Source organism: Grus americana, chromosome 1 (assembly GCF_028858705.1).
Source record: "Grus americana isolate bGruAme1 chromosome 1, bGruAme1.mat, whole genome shotgun sequence".
Classification (NCBI taxonomy): Eukaryota; Metazoa; Chordata; class Aves; order Gruiformes; family Gruidae; genus Grus; species Grus americana.
In genome coordinates, this window is record NC_072852.1 from 56,479,995 (window position 1) to 56,507,064 (window position 27,070).

The 27,070-nt window shown below is 50.4% G+C and overlaps 1 protein-coding gene across 1 annotated transcript; it reads right to left on the reverse strand.

Moving 5' to 3' along the window:
• Window positions 1–536: 536 nt before the first annotated feature.
• On the reverse strand, window positions 537–26,818 carry SREBF2 (sterol regulatory element binding transcription factor 2). The gene is made up of 19 exons (XM_054820777.1): window positions 26,569–26,818; window positions 21,892–22,278; window positions 20,772–20,953; window positions 19,441–19,581; window positions 17,455–17,676; window positions 16,206–16,320; window positions 15,823–16,004; window positions 14,844–15,036; window positions 13,668–13,849; window positions 12,719–12,992; window positions 11,228–11,397; window positions 10,844–11,012; window positions 10,153–10,273; window positions 8,490–8,599; window positions 7,168–7,300; window positions 6,449–6,617; window positions 5,031–5,216; window positions 4,032–4,143; window positions 537–3,359 (listed from the first exon to the last, which is right to left on the reverse strand). Exons 1-19 carry the CDS (start codon window positions 26,648–26,650, stop codon window positions 3,139–3,141), a joined length of 3,351 nt encoding a protein of 1,116 aa, XP_054676752.1. The 5' UTR covers window positions 26,651–26,818; the 3' UTR covers window positions 537–3,138.
• Window positions 26,819–27,070: the final 252 nt, after the last annotated feature.

Genomic DNA, 27,070 nt, shown 5'->3' on the forward strand with positions numbered 1-27,070 from the left:
GCTGGCAGCAAAGCCCACTCCCGCAGGGCCCAGGGAACACCCCCGATGGGGGACATAGTGGGAACACAGCTTCCAGGGCCAACTGCAAAACCCTTTGAGCAGCTACGCAAAAATGAAACATAACTCCTCTGAAATTTAATGGTTCTGACAGAGTTTTACCAGGGGAAACAGAGAAATGACGAGATGGAGCGAGAGGACATTGTTCCAAGCAAGGTCAGGTAAAAGCTTTCCTCCCACATAGTTGCTCCTAAAATTGCAGGCTTGTGGCCCAACTCTACTTTGCTTGGCTCTGCTCAAACCATCAGCCTCTTGGGTTGCTTCCAAACAAGCACGGAGACACCACACGTGCTCCACCATGGGACCACCTTCCCTTGCAAGCCCTACAGTTCCATTTTTCAGTTTATCTGGACAAAGGACCAACAGCTTCCCGAGGTGCTTGTGTGGTTGGATGTCTCTGAAGGACATCTCAGGCTCACCTATGCTTAAGAGCAGCTTCTGAGTGGGATGAAGAGGGTTAATAGAAAAAGGGCAAGGGGGAAGGTGGTAACGTTTGCCTTTATTAGGTAACAGATGCTCACAAGCCCTGGAACAGGGTTTTCAGACAGCAGATATGTTCCCCGAGGAACCTCCCCACCACCAGTTGCACCTCATATCACAAAGCATCCCTACTCCAAAATCCACATGGATAAATAGACTTTCTTCACATAATCCATAAAACAATTTCCTCCCACCCGCAAACAAAAAAAAGTTACGGTATATACACACACACACATATATAAAAAAAGTTGTAGGGACAGACGGGCAGCAAATTTATGAACAGTGTAGAAAAAAGCAGGGCAAAGATCCCTTGCCCTGGAGGGGAGAGAAGTCTCAGCGGTGCTAGGACCCTCTGTGGATGGTGTCATTAGCTACTGGGGTTTCAGCCCAGCAGCCTCCCAGCCCCTGGCCCAGCCGGTACTCCCTGCAGCCCATCCCACAGGACTCAGTCCACCATTACGTGACCCTTTTACTAAAGCACAAAACTTCCCACGCGTTGCACGCAGATCTGAGGAAACATGAAATAACTCAGAGGTTGATCACAGGTAAAGTGTTTCTGTATTTAAGGAAAAAAGCCCATGAGCAGGAAGACAGTGCAAAAAACACTTAGAGAAGTAGGAGGATGCAACCCACTCCCCCCAAAGATGGAATCACTGATAAACTAGAACACTTGGGATGGGCCATCAAAACCCACCCAAACCCAAGAGCTGTTCTGTGCACTTAGGGTACCTGGTCAAAGCAGAAGTGGCTGCCACCGCCTGAACCAGAGTATCCCCTATGCTGATCAGACATGAAAGTGCCACCTCTCCCCCTCAAAGGATGAGGTCCCCTCCAACTGCACAGGCTGCTGGCCGCTGGGGCTCCACCAGCTGTTCCCCAAATAAAGTGAGGGAGAGCAGGAAGCATCTTCTGGTCCCCATGCTTTTGTGTGCAGCTATGGTACAGGGTCACTGGGAACCGGCTTTGCTGGGAAACAGGTTTCTCCTGGCCCCAGTTTCCATCTTGTTGAAGCCAGACAACTCTAGGACTAGCATTAATCATGTTTAATTCTTCCAGCACATTAAATCCTCCTCACAGATGCCAAAAGACCCCATGCAAAGTGAGGCAACAAGCCTCCATCTTTTTCCCCTCCTTTTGAAAGGAGCTCTTGTGCCTCTCTGCAAAAGCTGGATATGTGTAGAAGCTTCTTGCAAAACAGCCCAAGTTCTGATCTTACAGGAGGAATCAGGCTGAATGGGCCTGACTGGGACAGGACTAGGCTGCTGCGCACAGCTAAGTGCTTCTAGCTGCCAACACCAGAGCACGTGCCAGCCATGCACAGGGAGAAACAGCGATGCCCACCTGCTAAAGGCCGGTTTCCGTATCTGCACACGTGAGAGGGCAATCGCTTTGCACTTCTTTGGAGAGATGCAACAGGAAAGGCAGAGAGAAAGAGGGCAAACCGTTCCTTCCCTGTCCCCGATCCGCCTCCCCCTCTTGGAAAGTCACAGGTGATTCAACACCTGCCAAGTCAAACTGCTCTGAAGAGCAATGACAACAGAGCTGGGAGCCTCGCACCCTGAGCCAGTGCCTCCCAGTCCCTGCAGGAGCTCAGGAGCTGTTGAGCAGTTGGAGAAGGGAAGGAGAAACACCTGAAGGACAAGTTCTGGGACTGGGAGTTGAGTAAAATAAAAAAAAATTGTTTCTAAAAATTGTTTCTGCATCAACAGAAAGGCACCAGAGAAGCATTCACGCTTCGTGCAGAGTGCTGCACCTCCACCTCTGCCACCGCCCGGTGCCAGATGACCAGGGACTCCAGGGCCTCCTACAAGGCTCTGCTTGTTGTAGGCTGCCACAAACCCAACCTCCTGCCAAAAACCAGAGGCAGCTCTGATCACAGGAAGGAGACGTATGACGTGCAGAGGAAGGGAAATCTGCTGCATCGTTCCCTACGTTTTTGTAAAGCCACAAACACTCCTATAAAAAACATGTATAAAAACCGTAGAGAAATTTGCTGGCCAGTACTGGCCCCAAGTGATACTCCCAGAGCACCTTGGTAAGTCAGGTCCAGGGGGCTTCAGTGAAAAAGCAGTTTCTTGATGCACACACAGCTCAAGGAAAGCTGGTGCCTTCCCCCTCTCTCTCAGGAACAGCCCCAGATCCCAGCAGCCACATGGGACAAGGCTTGAGCAGATCCTCTGCCCTCCCCAAAGGTTTCTTTCTGCAGAGGTGTTTGGGAAGGGAACAAGATGCCCCTGAGGACAGACACTGGATGTGCCACTTCTCTATGCCTTGGGCTTGTGGGCTTCTACCCCCAGCAGGGATGGGGGCTCTGGGTCGGGGCAGTGCTTCCCAACAGCCCCAGGCACAGTCGCAAAAACACAACTAGACAGATTCCTGTTGCAGTGCCTGAAAACAAGCAAGGAGGCTAATAAAGCTAAACCTGGGGCAAGGTAAAAAAAAAAAAAAAAAAACCCAAAAACCCAAACCAGAACCCTCCCTCCCTCTCCCACCCCATCGCAGCCCTAACCTAGCACTTTTTTTTTTTTTTAAGCTCCAGAAGGGAAGTCCAGGCTGACAGTTGACCCGGCTGTTTTTGCATGAGGCAGCCCCACACCAGCATTAGGAGGCAGCGATGGCTGTGCCTCCACTCAGCTTGACGATCATCTGCTGGCAGTCATTGCAGGAACGCTTGTCCCCCACCTTCTCCAGGGTGCGGGCAGCCTCAGCCAGCAGGACCGCTCGCTGGCCCGGGGAGGAAAGGAAGGAGAGGGGGAGATGGCGGCAGGCCAACAGGATGGCTGTGGCTCGCTCCCTCTGGCCCGGCAGGGTGTCCAGCTCACCTACGCGCAAAGAGGAGAGAGAAAGCTCATGATGAAGCTACCACCTGCATGACAAAAACCCGCCACGTGAGCCCTCGACTGGCATTAGTGAGTACAGGCATCTCTGGCTGGCATCCCCTGGCTGTGCCAAGAGGGGGGGCACTCTGTGGAGCCCCAAGCAGCTCCTTTAGGCTAGCAGAGAACAGTCTGAGCTGGAGTCAGGCAGGGACCAGCAATCCTGTCTTCTACAGAGACGGTCCCTTTCACTTCACTTCCTAGGGCTCATCCCAGCACTGGCATGCACATCTGCCTGTTTCCTTAAACCCCCAAGGGATTTTATAACCAGCACCAGGTCTCCTGGCTCTCCCCTTTAGGATTCCTGGCTACTCCTTTGCATTGACCGCTCCGAACCCCAGCCTGCCAAGTTCTGTGCGTGCACGGCTGCACAAAGGCAAATGTTTTCCAGCCTGCCCTCCAACACCTCCAGCCCAGGGCTGGCAGCTCACATTAACCAGCTTGTAGAGACTGTGGCAGAAGCATCACCATGAACCATAGGCTGACGGTAGCTCGTTATCCTGAGCCTCAGATATGGGGAAGACGCTGCAGGTTGCAGCTGTGCCCCCCACCTTGCCCAAGCGCTGCCCCCTCCCAGCCCCACAGGCAGTGGGTTGCTGCCCGGGCCCCGGGGCCGACCTTGCTTGCTGCTCTGGGGTGTGCGTCGCCTCAAGCTGTGCTCCAGCAGCTGGTGGGTGCGGGTAGGGCTGGCACCCGCCATCAGGCGCACGGTGGCCTCGTGGAGGAAGACCTGGAAGGGAAGGCAGGATGGGGGGGTGAGAGGCAGGCTGGCGCAGGGGCGATGCTGCGGCTGAACTCGCGTCATCCCTCAGCCACTGTGTTTCAAGAGCAGAGCACTGACACCTTGACAACAATGTAGACCCACTTCCCCGCTCCCCCCTGATCTTCCCTCCTGTCTCTGGGGAATTTGCAGGTCAGGGCAACCGTGAAAAAGGGAAAAAGAGCTTTTGACACATAACTGTGAGTGGCCTGGAAAAGGGGAGGAATGAGAGCAGAGAACGGTGGAAAAAGAGTGCAAACACTGGCACTGTGGCCTAATGGGCATCTCACCCCAACAGCATCAAACTTTGAAATCCAGAGTTTGGACACTACCAGGACAACTCTCTTGTCTAAGTATTAGACTACACTTCCTCTACGGAGGCTTAAAACTAGATAGATTAAACAGAACAGAAGGGGGAAACACACACACCCCCCCTTGAAGCACCTGATGCTCTACAGGTGCAGAAGGCCTCTGACCCCACAGCCACCCGCGGAGCAAACACAACCAAGGAAGCCTCCTCCCACACTCCCTGGAGGGACTGGCCCGGTCCAAAGCCACGTTAAGGGCCAGGATGCCACAGTACGTGCTTGGCAATACAGATGTGCCCATGGTTTTATAGGTAGAAACTAAGGCAGACACCTCCCCACAAGCACCAGACTCCCATGGGAACCCCCTTATCACCCACCAAGAGAAAGTATGGAGGCTGCTGGTGGCAGACCATCCCACCTCAGGTGTCCAAACCACTCAAGCTCACGCACACCCCACATTTCCAATGGCTGCAGCTTCCCCGTTACCCCCCCCCGGGAAGGGCTATAGCTAAGCTGGAGGGAGAGCAGGCAGGGGAGACAAGCCGTCACCTTGCGATAAGCAGGCCTAAAGCCGTGGGCCAGCTTGCGCAGGCTGCCGAGGTCACGCTGGAAGCCCGTCAGCTCGGGGGCAGAGGCGTGGTAGGTCTCACCCAGGGCCTGGCTGGCATTCGCCTGCTTCTGCCACAGGCTGGTGCGGAGAGAGAGCAGCAAGTCACAGGCCAGCAGCTGGATCATCTGCAAGAGCCGGGGGCCCGGGCACACACGCTTATTAACACAACCCATCAGGCGAATAACAGGCCATTTGCTACACAGCTGCCGACACAGCCCACGGGAGGGTGGCCATGGCACCTCCTGCCCAGCCGGGGGGGCTCCCCAGCCCTCCCGGCTGTGCCGCCCCCACCATGATGCACCGAAGGGAGCGGGACTTTGCCTTTTGCCCAAGTGGTGTCTATGGGGCCCGGCACTAAGAGGTCCAGCCTAAGGAACGAGTGCCAGGCTGTGCCCAAGGAGCAGCTGTCCCCTCCAGGAGGGCCAACAGCCTCCACGGGGCCGACCCCGAGCCCACCCCAGGCAAAACGTGCCAAGGGGACGTTGCACTGGCAGTGCCCCAGCCTTCCGCAAAGGCTTTCCTGCCCAAGCGGCAGCTCTAACTAGTGAGAAACAGCAAAGACAGCCTTGCTACCTGCAGAGAAAAAGAAGGCAGTCTTGACACAGCCCACAGCGGCTGCCCAAATCCCTTTTCCCCATCTGCTGCTGCCCCCTAGCATCGCTCGCCGTCCTAGCTGCTCTTAGGGGACTCTACCCACGCTGCCGAAGTGGAGAGTGCCTCTGTACTGCACTGCAGAAACATTGCACAGTTACTGCCACAACATGCAATGCAACTACAATGCACTACAGCTGCCACCCAGGAGTGACAGAAGGGACCAGAGCTGTGTCCCATATGCCATGTAGGGCAGCTCCAGCTTTAGGTAATCCTGGAAAGAAGAGAAACAAGCCCCACACAAACTCAGGAATAGCACGGCACAGTCCCGCTTTTGCAGTAGAGGGTTCAAACACTCGTGAGTGCTGCCTGAAACAGAGCAGGCTCGACTTAATGACGTCCTGCATTATGGGTGTCAGCATCTTCATTTGAGGATGGAGATGTGATGCTTTCCATGGGCCAAATTCAAAGTGGTCAAAGCACCAGAAAGGGGTGACAGTTACTGGCAGGAGAGGAGCAAGGGCTCAGCTATCTGAGACCATGCCCAGGGAAACGATGTTGTACTTGCAGCTCTGGTCCTCCATACAGCAGAGGCAGAAAGATGGTGATACCTTTTGCAAGGAAAGGGAGGAAGCTTCCCCTCTACTCCCATGAGACACAGGATGGATGGAGAATGCACATACAACAGGGAAGTGATACACCTGCAGCAAGACCAACCTTACGACCAAGACAGACCATGCGTTATCCCGGGGCTTATAGCTCTTACATTGTTGAGGACGGTGCTGGAGACGCCGCTGCTCATGTTGAGACTGTTCCATAAGTGACTGCTGGCCCTCTCGCAGTGACCCAGGGAACTCTGCTGTCCGTCTGCCTTCCCAGAGAGAGAGGCCTGCATGGCTCTGCACACATAGAAGGTGGCTTTCACCAGGGCATTCCTGAAATAGAAAGAGAATGTTGCTTTCAAGCAGTACCAGGTCATGCTGCCACAGGGCAGCCCCAGGAGCTGAGCTCAAGCAGCATCAGCTTTCACCCTCCTGTCTTCAGGAGCAGAGATATCACAATTTCTTAGCTAGAAAAAAGATGGAAATTGCTCCTCACCTACATAGACTGCACAGAGAAATGGAAGGAAATTGGCAAAGGTGTTTTAGTGCAAAAGAACCAAGATGATGACACCAGCCTTTCCATCAGTGCGTGAGTTTTGTTTGATTTTGGAAGGTGGGAGGCTGTGCAATTATAACAAAGCCAGAAGACATCCCTAAAGAAGCAATTCTGACACTTCCAGTCCACAGCTCTAATATCAGCCTGTAAGCCTTGACTTACATGTCAACTGCTGAGCACATTCGCGTGTCGTGTTATTGCGTCCCAAAGAAGAAGAGGCGCGCGACTCCAGAGCACAGGTAGGGGTAGCCCACAGGACAGCATCAGGGAAGAGCCACTCCCATTGAGGAGGAGTAGGGGGTTGAAAATCGTACAAGGTCTACATACTCTGACATCTCCAGGGATTTCGGCATGCGCTCCACTTCTGCAAAATGTGACCTCACAGCTGCATCGTCTCCTCTGAGCCAACCGATTGCCATAGCCACTGCTGCTGACCACCATCTGCACACCACGTCAGGGCCTGCAAAACAGAATTATTAGCTGCAGCCCAAGAGAGGGCACCCGGCTCCTTCCCGCTCAGAGAAGGAAACGTGCTGCAGGAACGTAGAGAGGCTTGCAAACAGCCTACACCTGACCGCAGAGTTTTGGGTGCCGAGTTTGTATCTTGTCAAGAAGAACTTACACCGTCTACTTGTCTAGAAATCTGTTGATTTTCTTCCTGAGAGGGATCTGCACTCAACACCCCAAAGTAACAACTCTACTCGTATATACCGTGCCTTGGCACTAAATCACCATCAAGCTAGTAAATAATACATCAGGTGCCTCTGCAGCACTTCCTCCATTATTTCACATCTCCTCAAAAACTTCCCAAGGCCTACCTAGGGCCAAAGGACATAGGCTCTGCTACTGTGAGTTGCTTTCAAATTTCATGACAATATTGACCCAAATACAGACTTTCCTTTATACAAAAAAATAATCCCTTGATAAAGAAGTGTCTAGTTTTCCTTCTATGTTTGCTCTACACATTTGAGGTACAGCAGTTAGTCTGTGTCTAGAACTCCAGTTGCCAGGTGCTGTCTGTACCAACACCAAACAAGACAAATGTTCCAGCAGCCTGCTACCAACCAAGCCCAGATGAGTGCATGGCTCAGAGGGAGTCTACAGCTCTCGTTGTCCCGCTAAATATACACCAAGGGATCAAAAAAGTGCTTCCCAATAGATGTCCAGAGCTTGTCTACAGCAGGAGTTGGAGGTCTCTGGAGATTGAGGCATATACGTGACAGCTGATGTGAAAGCGTGGTCAATCTGTATTTGGTCCAATAGGTAATTAAGTGGAAAAAAACCCCTCCGTCCTGCACCTCTACTGCAACACTGCTATGTTGGTTTATACGCTACACCCTTCCTCTTGCTCTGCATTGCCAGGAGCAAGCTCTCAGGTGAGGGCACGGGGTTCAGCTTGGAATGTGCCCAGCAATACAAATAACTACAGTCCCACCTGCGCACTCAGCGTCACAGCCGAATTTACAAGCCTTCCCAACCACCCTCTGCCAGTCTGAAGACCACATTGCGGTGTGCTGCTGCTCAGCAATCAAGTTTCACTCCAAGGACTGCACTTCTCCTTGCCTGGAGTTTGAGAGGTGGTGGGGGAGAGGGAACATGTACATCAGTAGTTCCTGCAGCTGGAAGAGCTTTGGTTCTGCCGGACTTACCCAGAGCAGACTTGAGTACAGAATTGCTGGCAAAGGGTGGGGCTCCACTTCCCATCGAGTCCAAGAAAGAGTTGAGCAATTTCAGGTACTCCATGGCACTGGAGAACTCGCTGAAACAAGAAGGAAGGCAAACCTTCGCTATGCTGTCAAACAGGAGATACCAAAGCCTGAAGGCATTTCTCATCAGTCACAAGGCATTTTTAAACAATGTTAACCCATTAAGCCAGCAGAAAGTTCAAGCTCTACAAGTAACACAAACGCTGCCGGACTGAAGAGAAGGCCCTGAGAGTGGAAGCGCACAGATGCCCAGGGAGGAGCAGCCTCACTCACATCTCCCCACGCAGGAGGCCAGCGCAGAACTAGAGTCAACCCCGGGACTACAGAGATGCTGGACATGACACATGTTACAAGTTTATTACAGGCTCCTTTTCAATCACTGCCCCCAAAAGAGTCTGAACTACACTGCTGCAAGTGACTATTTGCATATATGCAAATACATATGAATACAAGTGACAATGCGTTCATAGCATTGGTCAGAGAAAGTAGCATACGCAGCAACGATCTAATTTCCTGGGACAGGCTACAGAGGAAGATCTTGAGCTCCTGCCCCTAGAGGGGGACAAAAAGGCTTGCTGTATTACTAAAGCTACTCCTTCCCATGAGGAGACCGGACTCCTACAAGCATACTGACAATCCATCTTGCTCATACAAATCCTGCTACCGTCTCTCATCATTAACAGCAGCATCTGATCACAAGCACTTGTACTGTGCAAGCAATTAGACCGTACTGCTGTTCGTTCTCTGCAACAATGCTAGATCAAAAAAAAAAAAGCTAAATTTGCAATATTTTCCCTACACAGGCAGGCAAACTGGGTTATCTTTCCATTTGAGGCTTTTACCCACACTTTTTGGGGACAGGATCGTCACAGAGCTTCCCGTATATTTATGTAGCATTTGCATGGCACCAGTGTATCTGGAGATCAGCTAGAAACAGTGCTGAATTGCTGGCAGGGGCTGGGGCTCCGCTTCCCGTCGAGCCAGGAAGGAGCTTGATATGGTTCAGTACAAAAAGCTCCTCCGATCCCCACCTATCGGGTCCCCTTCATTTAGTCACAGAGCTTACAGACAATGACAATTTCAGCCAACGTCATCCCTCCCCCTCTTGCCACACGTCAGTTTGATTTTTCACACTGCTGGCAAGTGTGGCACTGCAGTTAGGAGAATACTCTCAGGCGTAAGGTAGTGAGCCGGTGGGGTCACTCTCCAACCTGCCAGACCTTCACACTCTTGGAGCCCTGGACATACGTTCTGGTCTATAGAAGTGGTAGGTGTACACTAATTTTAGTGCTCCTGAACATTAAACTTTATCACAGCAGCGAAAGTGCCATCCATCCATCCATCCAGGAATCACGCAGTACGATGCCAGCCAACATCAAAACTCCTTACCACCCACGGGTTCATCTTGGACTTCAGAGGTTTTAATATGAAGAGGCAGAGCTCACCCTTCTAACAAGCTGCGGTGGTCAGACTTACACTGTCGTTTCAAGTCTTTAATAAGGACTAACCACTCGATTTGCCCCAGAGCGCTTGGTCAATAGTTATGAGCTCTGCCTCAGAGCCTGCAGCTACGGCAAGCAGTCCCCAGCACAGCACACAAACTTACCACGGCTCCTCCTCCTCTTGTCCCACTATCTCTTTCCTAGTCTGAGGCTTCACAAGCGAATCCACTGCTCGCTCTAGCAGGTTCTCACAAAATGCCTGATGGACTTGTGCAATAGGATCCGCTAGAGAGGAAGAAAAAAAAAAAAAAACCCCAAATCATTTTACTTGCACGTGGTGATAGCCACCTCCCGATACCATCAAAAAGAATCAAAATGTAGGAGCAAGAGGAAGAGCAGTAGAGGGAAATTCTTGAGGAGTTAATGCAAAGATTTCTAAAGACTAAGTTTTCAGGGCCTTTTTAACCCTTTAATCCATTCATAAAGCTGCAGCCCTTGGCCAAACATCCCTCTGGCACTTCAGCCACTCAGCAAAACCGCGATGACGCTGCTCTTCAGAGGACAAACCTTGGTCACCCCAATGTCACTCCCTAGACATTCAGGACCACATCCAGCTTGTGTCCCAGCACAAAGACACAAGCAGGATGACACGGCGCAGTAGTACACAAAGGGAAGAGAGCCAGCTCCTGCAGGCTGAGGAGACATCTCTCAGCTCCACAGTCCCTCTCGCCCATCAAGACCACAGGGCGGACATACGAGAGCAAAACAAGGCACCCGCGTTTGTCCCAGAGGTGGGGAGACTGCCAGGCTCGAAGCGCTGGGAGGCCACGCACTCGGGACACAAGCGGCTCTCACCGGGGTTCCTTTGGGTGCAGTACAGGCTCTCCTTCGCAGCAGACTTCACCGTCCAGCTTCGCTCCACAAAAAACTTTTGTCCCAGGGGGTGGCACAGCCAACGCAACGAGTCGGGAATGGCACTTCGCTCCGAGCTGCACAGGCTTTGAGCCTGGCTTAAAAAGTAGCTCTGGGGAAAGGAGAGGCTAAGATTGAGAACAGCATCCCGGTAAAGACACACACCACCGAGGACAAAGGTCATACCGTAATTACAGCTTGTATCATAATTGCAGGTCGTATTGAAATTTTAGTGCTAGCGGATGCTCTGAGCTACAGCAATGCCAGCTCACCGGCCTTCCTAGAGCTCTGCTTGGAGGTGTGATGGGAGAGGAGACGACAACTCACCGCTAGGAAGCCAAGCTTGCCTCCGCAGCGAGTTTTCAAGCCAACCGCAGCCGTCAGGTGGATTTCTGCCATTGTGCTGGGTGGGATCTTTTCTTCTGCGCACTCAGCCAGATTCACAGCACATAGGGCCATGTGCAAGCCTGAGTAAGCTGAGCTGGAGGGAAGTTTACCTGCACCAGCAAGGAAAGGAAAAGGGTTAACTTTTGATGTTGTAGTACCAGCTACTAAATACTACTGTGATTTGTAAGGCTGCTATCCTAAAGAGACAAATGAGAATCTGTTGACATGAGACGTTTACAACATCGTATGCCTACTTTGTATGCAGGCAACAGAACAACTTTAACTGAGTCTTCCCTCCACAGATACCAAGGTTGGCATCCACTGCTTTGTTTCTGCAAGAAAGCCCTGCGTAGCTAAAACACTTATGATAAAATCATCAGCAAATTTTGTCTTGATATATCGATATCACGATCTTAAAACTGAACTCCTTTGCAGTCCTCACCTGTACCTACACAGATAACATTAAAGACAAGAAGTTATCACAGAACAGTAGGTGTTGTAAGGGACCTCTGGAGATCATCTACTCCAACCCCCCCTGCTAGAGCAGGATCACCCAGAGCAGGTTGCACAGGATCATGCCCAGGCGGGTTCTGAATATCTCCAGAGAAGGAGACTCCACAACCTCTCTGGGCAGCCTGTGCCAGCGCTCGGTCATCCTCAGTGAAGGGGTTTTTCCTCATATTGAGATGGAACTTCCTGTGTTCCAGTTTGTGCCCGTTGCCCCTTGTCCTGCCACTGGGCACCACCGAAGAGTCTGGCCCCATCCTCTTGACACCCAGCCTTTAGATATTTGTAAGTGTTGATGAGATCAATACCTCTAGTGGTGTGGCTGCAATTCACACAGCATGATTAGGCAGAAGGAAGTTTAGCTTGGATTTCTGATGTGCTTATAGCCTATTAACATTGCAAATTGGTTTGCCAAGAAAATGACAAAAATAACCGTTCATAAGGAACATTCAAGCAGTTCCTTAGTACATGTGCACACACCCAGGTTTTCAAAGCACATCAACACCAACTGACAATCTGTGCTCTGCACAGCTTCGGAAATATAAATTCTTACGGGAATTAACCCCAGTCCCTGCTTCCACATCACATTCCCCAAGCTACAGGGATGAAACAAACCCTTAACAGCAGCAAAAAGTAACTGGACTCAATCAGCTTCTGCTTGGGAAAGACTCTCAGCCACCTCTACAGACTCAGGAACATGTCACTTGAGACACTGCTGTTGCTTCGGCCGTTCTTACAGAGCCCTTTCACTGCATGGACCTGCCATGTTTTAGTAAGTGGCTCCTGGAATTTGTCAGGCTGATTTCCAACAGCAGCTCTCCCAGAGGAGGGAGACCATAGTGCTCTCCCAGTATGCCCAGGATCAGCTCCAAGCCCCCTCATCTGGAAAAATGAGGACGGCAGATCTGCCAACACCACTCTTACCTGTTATGTGGAGCTGATGGAGCTTGTGATACGCTAGAGCCGCATCCCGAGCGCTCGTCTTGGCTTCGTCCTCAAAGCCTGCAGTGGCCTCCCTCGCCCGCCACTGATGAGAAGTCCTCTTCAGCAGCCACCGCACCAGCGACAGCTTCTGCAGGCTATAGCGGATCACGTTCCAGGACAGGCTGCAGGCCAAGTCCAGGCGGGAAGCCGGCAGCGCTCGGCCGAGAACCGACAGGCAAGTTTGCAGGTTTGACGCAGCTGCAGCAAAATCCCCCTGCGAACAACACGACACGAGGTTCAACAACAAAAAGCACCATCACAGAGACACTTTGGGACCTTCTTGGCATTGGGAGCAAGACAAACTGATGTGCGAGCTAGGACAAAATGTTTAACTGAGGGAAGTCAATGTAATCCCAGTAAACATGAAGGTAGTTTCCACCATCTTCAAATCTGGCCCAACGCACATCTTTCCATACACAGCTCTGATCCTGCGCTGCCCGAGACACACATCGGTACGAGGTGAAAGCGGCTTCCTGCCTTCTCAAACAACGTGGAAGTTTCAGGCTCCCTACATCAAAAGTCCAATGTTGCCTCAACAATGCAGATTACTTCCAAGAGGCTGGAGGACAGTAGACAAACAGACACAGCAGAGGCCAGATTCTGGACAGAAACCAAGACCTTGCTGCCAAAGATTGCTACAAGATATAGCAGGAAGAAACAAGGACAGAATTTAGGAGCCTCTTCCAATGCCGACATCTGTGCCTCGCTAATTTAGGCTGAGGGAAGACAGCGATCTGCTCAAGACAACTTAACACCAGCTTCTCTGAAATCAGACAGGATAATCCACTTGAGGAAGACCACGCTCTTCCAAGTGCTGAGCCACTGCCCACGTTTACGCACACCCCTTCCTACAAGATACGTTTGATGTAAAATGACAAGTCAACTTTACCCGTGCCAAATCCAGGTCCGCTTGCTTGCGATGCCTCCAGAACGTGACGGACGATCTCGAGTGCAGCCGGGTCACCGGCTCTCCGTGCACAAGGAGCTTAATGAACACGCTTAGTACAATCACTCCATTCACGAGCCACAGGATCAGCGTGGGCATCATCCAGCCAAACCAACCACCCGCATCTGCAATGGATGTCCCAGAAGGAAAGTTAGAAAAGTTAATCCAGACGCTGAAAGCCCAACAGGATGAGCACGAAACCAGAAGGATGTCTCGCTATGCTTGCCACATGTGGTGTCAACTTTTGCAAAGACTGGATTTTAGTCAGGAAACACCTGTATCAACAGCTCTTCAACTCAAATTCCAAGCCACAACATTCCCAACCAAACAAAAATAGTTATTTTTACAAGACTGATTTATAAGAAAACCAACTGAGTCAGCACTTAGTTTTCCTAGAATACCTTGTATTCTGATTTTCTTGTCAGGCACACCCATGGGTCTTCAGTACTTCTTCTGGTCTTTATTAACTTTACAAAGCAACACTGAGGAAGCGTATTTACGAGTCAGGGAAACGACAGAATGCCTACAGAATTCCCTGCCCTCCCCTAAGCTGCTATACTCTAAACTATGAACATTATGGAATAAGTGTATTCAACAAGCCAGTTGCAAGACTCTATAGCAACAGTGTTTCTGAAGTAACTCTTCACTTATTACTTCATTAGTAAGTTAAAAAAATCAAATCAGTCGGTTACCTTAAAAACAAATATAAAGTGAACATGCATCAGATACTGGCAAGGACAGGAGGACCCCTTACTCTGAACTACTCTTCCAGGGTCTATCCCGAGAGCCCGGGCTCCTGGGCTACAAGCGCGTGCTCCCTCTACCTCACCACGCTGAGCAAAGGCTGGTTTTGCTCAAGAACGCCGGACGTGGATGTAAACTGGAACTGCATCAAAGCACTTGCAGCTGGCTCTCCTCCCATGCCCAGCCCTGCAGTTACTACCCCTCCCCAACCATTAAACAAAGGTCATACAACTCCCCGAACACACAAAACCATCCTACTGAATCATGCTGACAGCCTCATCTCATGACCTGCAGCTGTCACAGCTGGAGATGGTCTTTAGGGAGACCACGTAAGCCTGTCCTCCTCCTGTGATCCAAACTATTCTAGTTCATTACCTGACTCAATGGTCAGCATGTTCCTGCCAGAGCTGTGGCGCACCAGGCTGTCGGACTCCGGGGTTCCTCGGGCATCCAGGAGGGATGTCAGAGGATTGAAGGAAAGGCAAAGGAACGTGAGAGCACAGAGGAGTATCCGAGAGCGATCCACCATGCCAAGGGCCACAGGAGGAGAGTCAGGCTCATCTTTAACCTTCAAAGGAACAGGAGTGGAGAGAAAAGTAAGAGGAGGAAAAAAACTGCTTACCATTAGAACAAAAAATTCTTATGCCAAGGGAGGGGTAGGGAAGAAGGAGAAACAGAACGTGTTCTAAAATTTGCCTTTAAGATCAAGATCAGCAAGAACTCCGGTGAAGCTTTCCCTAGCTTAGTAAGATAAAGCTGAAGTATCTGAGCACCTTCACCTTCCTTCTGCTCCCAGTCTTTTCAGTTACCACTAACTGGATCCCTGGTTCAGACTAGGATTAACCTTTGCTGCCCTTACTCTTTTGAGGATCTCCCAGAAGACCCACTTCTTCTGTGATACCTCCAAAACAAACCTGTCAGCTAAAGATAGCTAACAGCCTTCTGTTACTGTGGATACTTACGGTCTCATTAACCACAGCTGATGTCATCATCCATTTTCAAGTCCTCCTGCTTTATTCACAGGACATATGTATCCCTTGAAAGCTACGGGCTCTTTGGATCATGAACATGCACCGTAAGCCCACAAAGACTCTACAGGGGCTGAAGGCTAAGTACAGTTCTTCTAGCAGCTAAGGTACGGCTCAGATAATACAGCTCAGGAAGTAGTCTCAATCACTTAAGAAAAGATAAAACACACCCATGCGTCGCCTTCATCCTTACAAAGGATCTCCGATCCCTACAGCTCTATTTGCCAGATGTCCACTGGCTCCTGAGAATTAGGAGAATTCAAATTCTGGCCTTTATGTATCCCTGCAGCAGATGCCTTGAATTTGACAAGTGAGGTCAGAAATACCTTTGCATCATCAAGGAGTGGGCTTCCTGGCTCTGAGTCAATGGAATAGGGAGAGAAGCCAGCCTGGGATCCAGAGTCAGAGGCCGGAGGAGACATCAGCAGCACGTTCTGGTTGAAGTCATCTATCTTCAGATCCACATCGTTGTCAACCAGACTGCTTAGGTCAATGCCCTTCAACAGCTCTGCAAAAATCAGAGTGCATTACGTACACGTTTCTCGATCCTGCATCCCACCAGTGTCGCTCAGATTGGATCCATCGCCCGAAGTGACACTGGCCGCTATGCGACATGCACGTATCTACCTCTGTTGAGGATTAGAAACTGCAGAAGGCATCCTACATTCGTGCTGACTACCTTCCCCCCCGCACCGCCTCCACAACTTACTGTTCTTTTGGTTCGCCAGCTTCAGAACCATGTTCTCCTGCCTCAGCTTATGGTTGGCCTGCTGCAGGTATTTAATGTAATCAATGGCTTTTCTCAGGACTCCAGACTTGTGCATCTGCAAGGAATTAAGGCATACAGAAAGCAGTTTATACGAAGAGCATCAAAGGGTTACTCCCGTTTGTAGGGATACCACAATGCTTTGTACCGCGCGGTGATAGACAAAAAAAAAAGGTGTAAAGGACCATTCAGCAGCTGCAAAGAAACTAATAGTGGGGCACACTCTGGGCGAGGTATCAGACTTTGAAAGACATACAAGAACTGGGGGCTCTCAAAGATCTTATAAAAATAGTACAATGGAAACAGATTAACATCCAAATTCCGGTACAGTTCACATCTAGGTTTCAGCCAGAAACAGTCCTTTGAGAGTACCACAGTTTTGAAATGAAGTGACTCTTCTGGGATAGAACAAGCTGCTATCTGTTAACCATTGTTCACTGTTTAATTTTGAGATAAGTGGTTCTCTCCTTGCCTCACTCTCCTGGGCATCCCCATGAAAATACTTGCTTCCAGCGGCAGCAGTCAAGTTTAGCTTCTAAACACAAGCCCAAAGTACCATAAAGCCACTGCACATTACCGACGTTTTTAGAACTTAACCTTCCGATTCCGCCTAGCAATAGGTGACTTCACTAGCACACGTATTTGTACAGAGACCACGCAAAGTATCAAGAGTACTACTCCCTGCTCTGCCAGCATGAAGTAAAATGAATAGGACAACCCTGAACGCATGGTGCGAGAAAGCTTCTAATATTTCAGCAAGCAGGAGTCTTTACCACGCAATATCTAAAGGAAATAAACTGGAAAGCTCTGGAAACCCTCATCCCTACTGCGGTCACACAGAAAAGGAAACTTCAATTAAGCAAGCTCTGGTTTGGCAGACTTATCGAAACATCCACTTGGATATTCTACCTAGAGGTAGAATCTATTTAAGTTAGATCTAACATAAGAACAAACACATAAGGTATAGCTTATTTTCAAGAAACAGTGCCAATAGCAAAGTAAAATGAACATTTTATAGGCGATCCTTCCTGAATACAGTTATCAAGCTTTCTGTCGCACAAGTGTTTTTCACCAGTCTTATCCCAATACATGCGTGCATACTACTAAGAGTAGGAGTTAATTTGGTAGAGCAACAAGCACCTCAAGACAAAGTCTTTATGACACTAGATTTGCTCTTATTCCACATCTTTACCTTGGCATCTGTCCCCATGACAAGGTCCTTCAGCTCAATGATCTTGTCATTTATGGATGACCGGTAACGCTTTTCAATGATGTTGTGAGTTGTTCTCCTCTCTCCTTCTTTAGGTGGTTCTGGTTGCTTGACACCCCCAGGAACTTGTTTGATAGGCACCTTTTCTTGTCCCACCATCACCGGCATTGTGGTCAAAATGGTCCCGTTGCTCCCAACGAGGGTCTAGAAAGACCATGCGTAACAAGTGTCATGAGCAATCAGCCAATTTAGATAAGGTTTATGATGGTAAAAGGAGTAAACAAAAGAAGAATCAGGGAAAGTTTGTACAGGCCAGAAAAGAAGAGATATGCCAATTTCCTCATGTCTTCCTTAGCTGGCACAAGCATCGGCACAGCAGCACAGGAAAAATCTGCCACACTGCCTCCCACACTGGTCGCTGTGGAGTAAGAACATCTCCTTTTCTCCAAGAGCATCAACACTCTTCCACCAATACCACGCTCTGCTCATCCACTAAACAGAGAAACAGACCAAGGCTCCTCCTTGCTCCTACAATCCTTACAACCTAAGCGTCCAAATCCACCTTTTCTGCGGACAAATAAAGTCATCAAATCAGCAACAGGCAATGCTGCTTCCAAACTGGGAACAGCAATGTCAGAAAGGACCCAACTACAGAAAAACAAACCTTGGCTTGAGCAATGCAGTTGATTTGAATTTGATTAAATGGAAAAAAGTAGATCCATAAGCTATAAAAATGCCTTAGGATGAGCAATGAGTGATATACACTGGCATGAAATGCTCAAACTTGGACATCCAGATGTAGGACAGACCATCTACACCAAAGCAGTGTGTACTCTGCAATAAAAGGTGATAAAACCGGAGCGGTTGCACAGAGGGGCTTCTACGACAGTTGGAGTAAAGAAAGTTTAGACTGCTTAACCCAGCAAAACAAGGTTGAGAAGGGTACACGTGCTCTCTAAAGTACACCGAGGATCAGGGAAGTAGTTACGGAGGGGAAGAGTCATTTCTCTCAAAAGACAGATTAACATAAGTGAGAATAAACTAGCCATGAGCAACTTCAGGAACAACTTCAGCTCTGAAATACACTTCTAATTGAGATATTAGAAATTAATTTAGTTTCATTTCAAGCTGGAACTTGACAAATAAGTGAATTCCAGTCCTAGACCTTTTCTTGACCAATTTCCACCAAATTTCAATGTATTCAAAATGCTTCACGGATTGCGTCTCAGACAGACACAATCACATAAGCCTCACCTCTGTGTGAAAATGTCATCTAAAAGCAAGCAGCCTAACTGAAAATTTTAGCCTGGCTGCTAACAAGTACATAAGAAGCCTACCGTGCTATGCAAAAGAAGTCAAAACTTAAGTCCAGACTTGCAAATTTATCTCCCCCAGTAAATATTTGAACAAAGATATCTGTTCAGAATGTACAGGATCATAATAAATGTGTCTTTGGGGGCACGAGCCTCTCAGAGTCGATAAGCAGTGGAGGCCATGAAGCACAGCTGCCATCTCCAATGATGCCCTGCAAATGCCCTCTCCTCTGAAAAGCAGCTTAATTAGTTTTCACACTCAACGTACTGCTATTAGACACCACAGAGGGGGAAAAAGAAAGTTCCACGGGTATTCTGAGTGAGTTAGCTTTCAGTTTCAAGTATCTTCCAGAGGTTGAAAACTGGATGGAATTTTTAGGTCATATTCCTCTCCTTGTAATACCAGAAAAAGGTAAACAGAAACGTGCCCTTGGTCTTTGCTTACCGGCCATGGGAGGCTGCCAAAAAAAGTACAATCTGTGTGTTTAGCCTTGGCAGAATCAGGGTATTACTCACTCTGGATGTGTCTAGAGCAGCCCTCAAAACCCCTCCTGTGTGCACCACTGCAGAATACTAAAGTCCAAACCTCTTCCTTGCGTTAAGAGGAAAGGACGTCAGTGAGGAGAGGGAAGGAAGAACACCACCCATACGGTACCTGCAGAGCTGTGGTCTGAAGGGGAGCAGTGAGCGCTGTCAGCGCTGGGTTCTGTACTGTGGCCATAACGGGATTACCGTCCGTTTTCAGGGTCGTCAAGACAAGGGAGTCCGTTTTTATGATCTGAGGTTGGACCAGAACCTAGGTTGAAAAGTTACAGGTGAAGGGCAGAGTAGGTATATATTTCTCATACATGTCACATATATGTGACAGAATTGTAACTTTGCATCTCGGCGGATGGCAAAAGAGCAGGGTGAGCATGTCTTTCACCTTGCACCCTGCATCATCTGGATGGGTTTTGTCAGTCCCTGATGCAAACTCTGACCACAAGACAGTCTGAACAGTGCTGGAGGGAGGGGAACAGAGGAACCACCAGGACATTGGTTTTCAAATCAGTCACCAGAAGTAAACGAGTATGTAAAAACACAAGAGAGCTGATGGAAAAGCTCCCTTCCCCTCTCCAATTACACCTATAATTAGCTCTCTACATTAACTGGTTGAGTACTCGGAGTCTAACATGGCTAGGACAGCCTGCTTTGGCAAATACCTGTAGTAGCTTCCCCCCTTCCAATTTCCCTGAAAGGATCTGTACCAGGAATATCAAGCAGATCAAAACCAACTGTAAGTTATTTTGCCATAACACAGCTTGCTCTTATTTTTTTTTTCCAAATACCTCGTTGATTCTCAAATACAGAGAACACTACAGATGGCACAGTACAATTGAACTAGAGCAGCTTTGTCATATCAAGAGTCCTCTAGCCATAAATGTTTTTATCTAATACAAAGACACACAAGACTTTTTTGCTCTTGCGTATGTTTTAAAACAAAATCACATGCCACTGTAGTAGCAAAAAGATCAAAGGAACTGCGGCAGAAGAATTGGAAGAAAACATTCCGGTATCAGCCAGTCCTTAAATGACATGGTAGAGGTGGTGAACTTGCAAAGAAGTATGCAAAAGTCAAAGAAAGTTTGTTCAAGTAAGGTTTCCAACCTGGTTTAGCAACACCAAGTTACGAAAATATTTTAGACCAAGTTTAATTATGCAGGTGTTTTAGTGAAAACAGTTTCTGAACGTTGCCCACTACTTGAAGGCACACCATGGCTCACAACGGAGATTCTCGCGCATGACTTGCACAAAGTAAAATGCTTCTGGAACACAGGCTGGCTAGAAATACCTCTCACACAAAAACGTTTGTGCAAAAGCAATCCCAGCCAGGACCACCAGCCCTACAAGCTTCACCACCTTTCCCCTGGCAAACCAAGAGACCAGACCCACAAAAGCAATTTCTTCTTCTGCTGGATCCCTGTATCACTCGACATTTTTACTTACTGGAACTTGCTGGACCTGTGGTGCAGCAACTGTCTGGACCGTGGCTGGCGTTAACGTCTGGATGGTGCCATTGGCAGCCTGCGTCAGCACCCGCTGGGCCTGCACAGTCTGCACTTGCTGCTGGATGGTAACTGGCTGAACCTGGGAGGATGTCACCAGGCTCTGGACTTGAGGCTGGAGAACTGAAAAGCAGAAGAGGTGTCAGGAATAGTCCAGAGAAATAGGTCTCTGTTCTGGAGCCTGCAAACGCTCCTAGCTTCACTTCTTCCCAGAGCTTCTCGGCAGGCAGCGTTCATCTAACACATCCCACGTGTTGGGAAGCTTCCAGCTCCTTTGGTGCCTCCTGCAAGAGGACACTGCACCTAGAATAGCAGCTTTCCAGGAGGCACAGAGGACCAGCTAAGAGAAAATAAGTCAAAAACCTTTGGTCTGACAGCACTGGACTCTTTACTTCAGTGACATTACCCAGTACATCCAACCAGCACTTGCCCACTGCTGCTGATCTTGGTGGACCCTGGAATCCTATTTATCATGTAAAGAATCAACACCTACTGAAGAAGATCAAGACAAGTGGCATTCAGAAGGAAGATCCGGTCATCGTTAAATACCCCTACAAGCGTCTCTGCTCAGTGCAATACTGCACTCAAGAGTGCGGGAGTTAAAACGTGCCTTCATTCCGGACTGCCACACGGGACAGACTGGAGCTTCAGGACTGGATCAGCCTACTGCACCCATCAGTGGGGGGACAGGGTTGCCGACAACCATTTTTAAGACATCCTTTTCCCAAGCCTCCCAAGAGCCGTAAGAGAGAAGGCCATAACAGAGGAGAGCAGCAAGAAGACAACTGTCGCAAGAGATCGCACAAAAAGACTTAAGATCCTATTTATGATGGCTTCTCACGCTCCCCCCCAACTCCAAAGCCACGCAGGCAGGCAGAAGGGACACCCCACAGGCAGCACCACAAGAAAAGGATCATCAGGCTTGTCGTAGCCAAGGATGCTTTTGGAGTTTGAACACTGACACCATTTATTGTGAGTGCACCAGACACACTCATAGCCTGAGCACCCCAAAATCACGAGTGCACCACGCACACCCGTAGCCTGAGCACCCCGACAGCTACCTTGGAAACTCGTGGCCGCGTTCTGGTAGATCACCGGCTGCTGGATAATCCTGGTCTGGGGAGCAGAGCTGAACGTCGGCGTGATCATCACGGCTTGCTGCTGGAGCTGAGGTTGGAGCGGGGGCCGGGGCTGGAGGAGAGGGGCCGACCGCGGAGGGGCCGGAGGTGCTGCCTGCGCCGCTTTGACCGGCAGGCTCTGGAGCTGGGGGGATGCGGGGGGCGGCGAGAAGGGCTGCAGCTGCACCTGGCTGTATGGCCCCTGCAACTGTGGCTCCAGGGTCCCACCACTGCTGCCACCGCTGCCGCTGCCCTGGAAGGTGCCACACAAGTGATCCGAAAACAGATCTGGAAAGTCCCCTGCTTGGTTACTGACGAACTGCAGCATCTCTGTAAAACAGAAGAAAATGAGTTCAATGCTATTTTATTGCCCACACACTTTGACACCCTCCATTATGTCAGAACTCAAATTACGGGGTGCATGCACAGAAGGGAGCTCCAAGTCCTTCAAAACCTCTGGAGAACATATCACACCAATCTAACATCTCCAGAGAGAAACCAAGAGGTGACCAGCGGTGGGGCACTGCCGCTGCTGTTTAGGAGGAAAGGCAGAACCCTCCTACGACACCTTCCCAGATCACAGGCTCCAAGCAAAGACTAGAACTTAAAGCCATCTCCAATACATTTAAAATATTAGAGTCTCATTCCATCACTCCTCCAATCTAATCCTTGCAGAAGAAACCAAGCACCTCCAAGATTCCAGCACTAACCGTTCTCCCACCCAACTTTTAGGGTGGCTTCCAGTCCCCTATTCCTCCTGCTCCACTGGTACCTGGACAATGAAGAAATGGAAAAAGAATTCATCTTAACTTTGTTTTACTTTCAAGCGTACTGGAAACTGGGGGGGAAAACCCCACTAAAAGAGACTACACTTTCTAGAACTGTAGCAGGAGAAATCCATGCATTTAAAACACCAGAATGCCTTTTTTTGTTGGGTTTTTTCTGGCCTATTTATTCTTTGCCTGCAATCACTGCACAGCAGTTTCTCTCCATCCCACCTTCTCCAGGGTTTTATCAACCCACATCAAGAGGCTCCTACCGCAACGCTCTAGCTCTCCCCCACAGAGGAAAAAATTTCACAACTGAGAGATCATTGTTCAGAAGTGAAGCTTCCTCTTCCCTCCATCTAATCCAATTTAATCCAATTATGCACCTTAAGCCACCTGAACCTGATCTGTGTGTGGGCGGTGGCGTGAGGAGTCAGACATCCTTCCCCACCCCAGGATCTGCCCAGGCTGCACTGCCTCTTCCATGGTTTTCTGAAAGTCCCTTTTTTTTTTCCCCGGAAGCAGGAAAAAAGAAAAAAAAAAAAAAAAGGGAGTGGATCCATAAACATAACAGAGGGTTTGTAATTAAATAATAAGTTCAGGTTTAGAAAGTAGAAAATAGATTTCTGATTTATAGGAAAAATACAGCAATGGGCTGCTTACACCAGGAGCGCTCTCACCCACAAACCCGAAGGACCTTGCTGCTGTAATTTATGAAGGGGGTTCAAAGAAGCAAACTTTTCGCTAAATGTTTCTGTGGAAATTGTCCCAGCAATAAAAGGGCTATTAATTTGCTTCTCCAAAATGCCACCCACACATTATCCGATTAATTTGCCTGGCACTCCTGAGACAGAGCAAAAGGATCATCCTCCAAGCTTCCTGCTCCCTTAAGAAATATTTCACCGTATTTCTCTGGTATTTCTACGATACTACTCTTCTTCCCTTCCGACAGCAATCTCCCCGCACCCTTACACACATTTAACCGTTGACCATGACCATTCCTCTTAGGAACTCGAATCTGTTGGACAGAGGAGCTGGGAGGAGATGTGTCCTCCTGACCCATTTATAACCCGACAGTAAGCAGGGAGGGCTGGTTCCCCAGCACGGGGTGGCAGCTGCCCTCGGGGACCAGCCGGACTAAACCTTTGTCTCCGCTTTTAACTAGATAAATGAAAGATTTTTTTTTTTTTTAATGCAATGCCTCAGTAAACTTTTCCAAGACGTTACCGTTTAAAGATTAACACTTCTGCACAACGTCTAGATGGGTATTAAGCAGCTTTTCGCCCTCCAACCGACTGCAGCTAAGAACCATCCCAAACGACCCCCAACGTGATAAACTTGATAATCCCAACTACACGCTTCTCAAGCTCTTCATTTGATGGCACTGCTATTTCACTATCAGACAGCACTACTGCAAGCAGGGAATAAACATAAATTGGACGAGATTTGCTCTGGAAGAGCAAATTCCAGTGTAAGACCTAAATTTCAAGTACTGTATTTTGAACAACATTGTGTTCAACGCAGCAGATTTAGTACCTTATTAAAAAGAAAAAGCTACTCTTGCTCGCACAAGTTAAATCACATCTTTATCATAGTCTTAACTCTGACTAAATGCAAAAAGTCTAAATATTAATTCTTAAAGATTAGACTGCCAAGGGATCAAACCCACTTCTTTTAAAGCGCCCAAGAGCTTTCCTAGCAGCCACACAAGGAAAATAAAAAGCAGGAGAAACTGCAACATCTAAAACCCGAATCTCTTCCTTTTAAAACACCTTTGCCTACACAGAGAACAGAGCGAGCGCCTACGTTAACTGTTAGAAAGCTCGGGTGCTTTTGGAGGACAGCTCTCAGAGACAAACCCACCCACCGCCGCCAGACCACCCGCACCCTCGGTGCCAAGCAGGTCTCAGTCCCTAACGCGGAGCGAGATGGTCCTGCAGAAAACTAACCCAGCCCAAGGCTAAAAAATGTCAACAAGGTATTACGAAACCAAACCCACCAAGGACTTCTGCTGCTGTACGAGCCCAGCGCCCAAACACCTGGCAGAAAGGCCGGGCTGGGCTTCAGCTGCCCCTCCCAGGCAGCAGCTCAGCTCTCCCGCAGACAGAGAAGCTCGTGCCGCGGCAGGAGGCAGAGCCAGACGCCTTCGGCTCAGCGCTGGGACCCCCTGACCTGGAGCATGACCCCGGTGAGCGGCGACATCCCATCGGCGCATCCACCGGACCGGCGTCATTCCTCCTCCTCCTCCGCAGAAAATGAAAAGCTGTGCAGCAGGCAGCGAGGGTCCCTCAGCCCCAACGGGAGCGGAACGCCGAGACCCGCCGAGGAGGAGACTTCCAAACCAAACCAAAACCCTTGCAGGATTTCAAACCCTGAGATGAATCCATGTCGGAGCACAGAAAAAAATATGATTGTCACATACCTCCCCCGCCCCGAGGAAAATCCACCCCAGGAGCTGGGGAGGAAGGCAAAGCTCATTCTCCTAAGTTACTCATTGCTCTGAATCACACCACCTCCTCGGGCACACCGCCGTTCAGAGCCGGCCCTGGGTTCATTGGAATTCATCTCCTTTTCCGTATGGATCCCGAGAAGTCGTTATGTGGTGCTTAAACAAGAGCAAACGCCACCTTTGAGTTACACCATCAACTTTATGAGTGATAACTAAGCCCCTCCATTCACATAAGGTATATTCTTCTTCAACATACGATGAAGAAGAAAAAAAAAACCACAGGTATAACTCTTCCCCCCAGCTACACTGCAAATCAATCGCAATTATAAACTTAAAAGCACTGGTTGAATTTTATCTCCTAACTGCTACACAAGGATGCTTTAAGCATCGCCCTCCAAAGCCGAGCTCTATTCGGGATTAAAGCCGAGCAGAGCGGGGCAGCTGAGCCGGGTCCCCAGCTCCAGCCTACGGCAGAGCTCATCGGGAAATTACATTTTTAATGAGTTTTCAGGAGCTGTTCGGGAAACGCTAAATAAGGCGTCACGCGCGGGCGCTCGGTTTTGCTGCGCTTCGATGGAAAACGGGGATTTTTTCGTGGGTCTGAGCTCCGGCATCGATGAGGTGAAGTTTTAGGATGACACGGGGGAGAGAGGGGGGAAAAAAAAAAAAGGGAATTTAAGCATTTACACCTGTTTGGGTGGAGGAGGGCGAGGAGGCACGGCCTCCTCCCACAGGCACAGCTCCATCAATCGTTCAGCACCGGCTTTAAGAGAGCCACAAGGAAACACGAGGGGAACCCCGGGCAGCACCGTTTGCCCCGCGGATCCGACGTAGGAGGAGAGAGCCGAGGGAACCACTTTCTCCAGCCCTCTCCCGTGCCGGCAGCGAGCGGCCACGGGTGGGAGGAAGGGCTCGGACCCCCACACCCCTACGCCCGGCTTTTTGCTCCCCAGCGTGGATCAGCCCCATGAAAGTGGAGCTGGCCATCGGCTGCCCGCGCCGTGGCGGCTGCCACGGGAAACACCCGTGGGCGCTCGTCAGGCAAGCGCTGCCCGGCAGGACGCGCCCTCCACCCCCACCTTTGCCCACTCGAGACGGGGAATTCCCCGCTCACCTCCCCACGCCCGCTGGAAGCCCCCACTGCTTCCCACGCAGCGGGGCCAAGCCGGTGCGGCCACCCTGCGCTCCCACTCCCCACTCGGGAGCGGAGGGGGGGGGCGGCGTCAACCCACGCACCAAGATCCAAGAACCACCCCACCCACGCACCCTACCCCCCGGGCGGCACCAGCAGCCCCGCATCCGCGCAGAGGCATGAGAGCTCCCCCCACCCCGCGTGGGAGAGCCCACGCGCGCCGCCTCCCCACCCCACCCCACCCCCCTCCCTTGCCTTTCCACGGCACCCACCGTCGATGTCACCCAGGGTGAGCTCGTCGCCCAGCTCGGTCAGGGTCTCCATGTTCTCCGCGCCCAGCTCGCTGCCCTCCATCGCGCAGGGGCCCGCCGCGGCCGGGCGCACCGGCGCATCAACCCCCGGCCGCCACCGCCCCGGGCGCTCAAGCGGAGGCTGCCGGCGAGCGCCGCCGACCCCGCGCCATCTTGGGCCGCCCCGGCCGGCCGGCGGCCCCGCCCCCACCTGCCCGCCGCCACGGCAGCGGCGCGCGCGCCCCCCGCGGTTTGTTGTCAATGAGACCAGGTCGCCGCCGGCCAATCGGCGGCCGCGGCGGCGCGTGGTGTGATGGCGCGTCAGCGATCAGCAGCTGCGATTAGCATAGGTCGCCCCGCCCCGCGCTCCCCAGCCCTCCTGATTAGAATATTCATGAGGGGGCGGTGCTAGGGAGGAGCGATGCGATGCGCAGCGCCGAGCACGGCAGCCGCCGGACACGCGTGGGAGCGGGACGAGCGCTGC

Coding starts and splice junctions, on each gene's coding strand:
- SREBF2 (XM_054820777.1), bottom strand. CDS start 26,650: ATGGAGGGCAGCGAGCTGGGCGCGGAGAACATGGAGACCCTGACCGAG. Junction 12,993..13,667: donor CGGACCTGGATTTGGCACGG/GTAAAGTTGACT, acceptor TGTTGTTCGCAG/GGGGATTTTGCTGCAGCTGC. Junction 5,217..6,448: donor CCAGCACCGTCCTCAACAAT/GTAAGAGCTATA, acceptor CGGCTCTTGCAG/ATGATCCAGCTGCTGGCCTG.